Source organism: Colletotrichum graminicola (assembly GCF_000149035.1).
Source record: "Colletotrichum graminicola M1.001 genomic scaffold supercont1.164, whole genome shotgun sequence".
In the NCBI taxonomy this organism is placed as follows: domain Eukaryota; kingdom Fungi; phylum Ascomycota; class Sordariomycetes; order Glomerellales; family Glomerellaceae; genus Colletotrichum; species Colletotrichum graminicola.
Genome location: NW_007361168.1, coordinates 17,312 through 18,964, shown reverse-complemented (window position 1 = coordinate 18,964; position 1,653 = coordinate 17,312). Strand labels below are relative to the sequence as shown.

General features: G+C 44.5%; 1 protein-coding gene across 1 annotated transcript; it reads left to right on the top strand.

Annotated features, from left to right (window-relative positions):
- Window positions 1-706: 706 nt before the first annotated feature.
- Window positions 707-1,558, top strand: GLRG_11842 (uncharacterized protein; the record flags this gene model as incomplete). The annotated part of the gene is made up of 2 exons (XM_008102564.1): window positions 707-1,322; window positions 1,422-1,558. The coding sequence occupies 2 exons, from the start codon at window positions 707-709 to the stop codon at window positions 1,556-1,558; spliced, it is 753 nt and encodes a 250-aa protein (XP_008100755.1).
- Window positions 1,559-1,653: the final 95 nt, after the last annotated feature.

Genomic DNA, 1,653 nt, shown 5'->3' with positions numbered 1-1,653 from the left:
AGAATAAAGAAAATTATTTATCTAAATAGTTATTAGTTTAGAAACGTTTTTAGTGTATATACCCTAGAAAAATATTTATATACTAGTTCCTAATTAGTCTAAAAACGTTTCTAGTGTATACGCCCTAGAAAAACTTTTACATGCTAGTTCCTAATTAGTCTAAAAACGTTTCTATAGGGTATAACCTATATTTTTTTTTTATATACCTACCTATCTATTAGATAAAGCCTTATTATCTGTATCTATTGTTAGGTTAAGCCTGCACAGGCTAGCGCGCACGGTACTCTTGGGTTGTCAAGGGGGGGGCATTATTAGCTTGTCTGATTGCTTGACTGACGATACTATTGGCCTTACGGATAAGACCTTCTCTGACTGTAAAGAGACTGCACTAAAGGAAGTGACTTTTACTGCAAAGCCTAAGCAGTTTCTGACCACCGACCAGCTGATAACATTTAACGGCGGCGTGTTATTTCTCAGCACTAACAGTAAAATAACCCTCTAACAAAAGGGTCAAGGAAAGCGACTTGAGCCTGTTGATGCCGCTTCGCCGCAAGCGCACCAGCAATACGTAGAGCAACGCGCATGAGGAGCGTATATTGCCTTAATTTGCTAGCCTGAAGCGTGGTTTGACTATTCCGTTGCTGCACAACACCAGTCGCCCGCAAACGAAGATATTAAAGACCTTAACCGCTAAATTACATAGCAGATGAAGAATCTCAAGCGCGGCCTTTGCTTTTTGCTGCTCAACCTCAAGACTGTAAAACTCTTCGTCTTTGTGGATGGATTGTTCGCTAACAACGCTGACCTTACTTCGCAACTCGGCTTTATTGTTATCCTTGTGAACAAAGAAAGTAACAACCACACAACCACAGGGAAGACCCCAGATGACACCGGTATGTTCACTGTAACCGAAAATATTATCCATTTCAGCTCTACGAAGTGCAAGAGGGTCACTTGGAGCGTGCTTGCCAGCAAGATATACGCTATGGTCGCTGGCGCAGATATTGCGCACGCAATTGGAACCACACTTGCGCTCATCACCGAGCGACTCGCGATTCCATTGATCCCTACGGTTATTTGCACCGATTCGTACTCGCTTTACAAGTGTCTCGTGAAACTCAGCACCACTAAGGAGAAGCAACTCATGATAGATATCATGGCCCTTCGCCAGTCGTACGAGCGCCGCGAAATACACGAAATACGATGGATTCACAGCAGCGATAACCCTGCCGACAGCTTCACGAAGTCGTCGCCAAACAGCACGCTGGAAGCGCTCGTCAGCGACGGGAAGGTGAAGATACGGATGAATGGATGGGTATTGCGTACGTGAAAGGATACGTTACGCCTGGATAGATAGGCTTGGGTACGGCTTGTGTTTACTGTTTTTTGCCACTCTTTTTACCTCTGTTTTGTTGATCTAGTTACTGGTGTATTTACGCTGTTTGACGGCGCTTTCTACCACAAGAGAAAGTTGTCAGTGTTGCGATATCAATCGCCCGGAGATATCGGCCGTTACGCCGATGTCTCGGCGGCAGAAGCACGAATGTTCCGCCGGTGAATTCCCCCGGAATTCACAGGTATTTAATCGCTTTCCAACCAAGCGATCATAACCCTCTTCTCTAGTTACGCATAATAGACCATTAGTATTTTCCC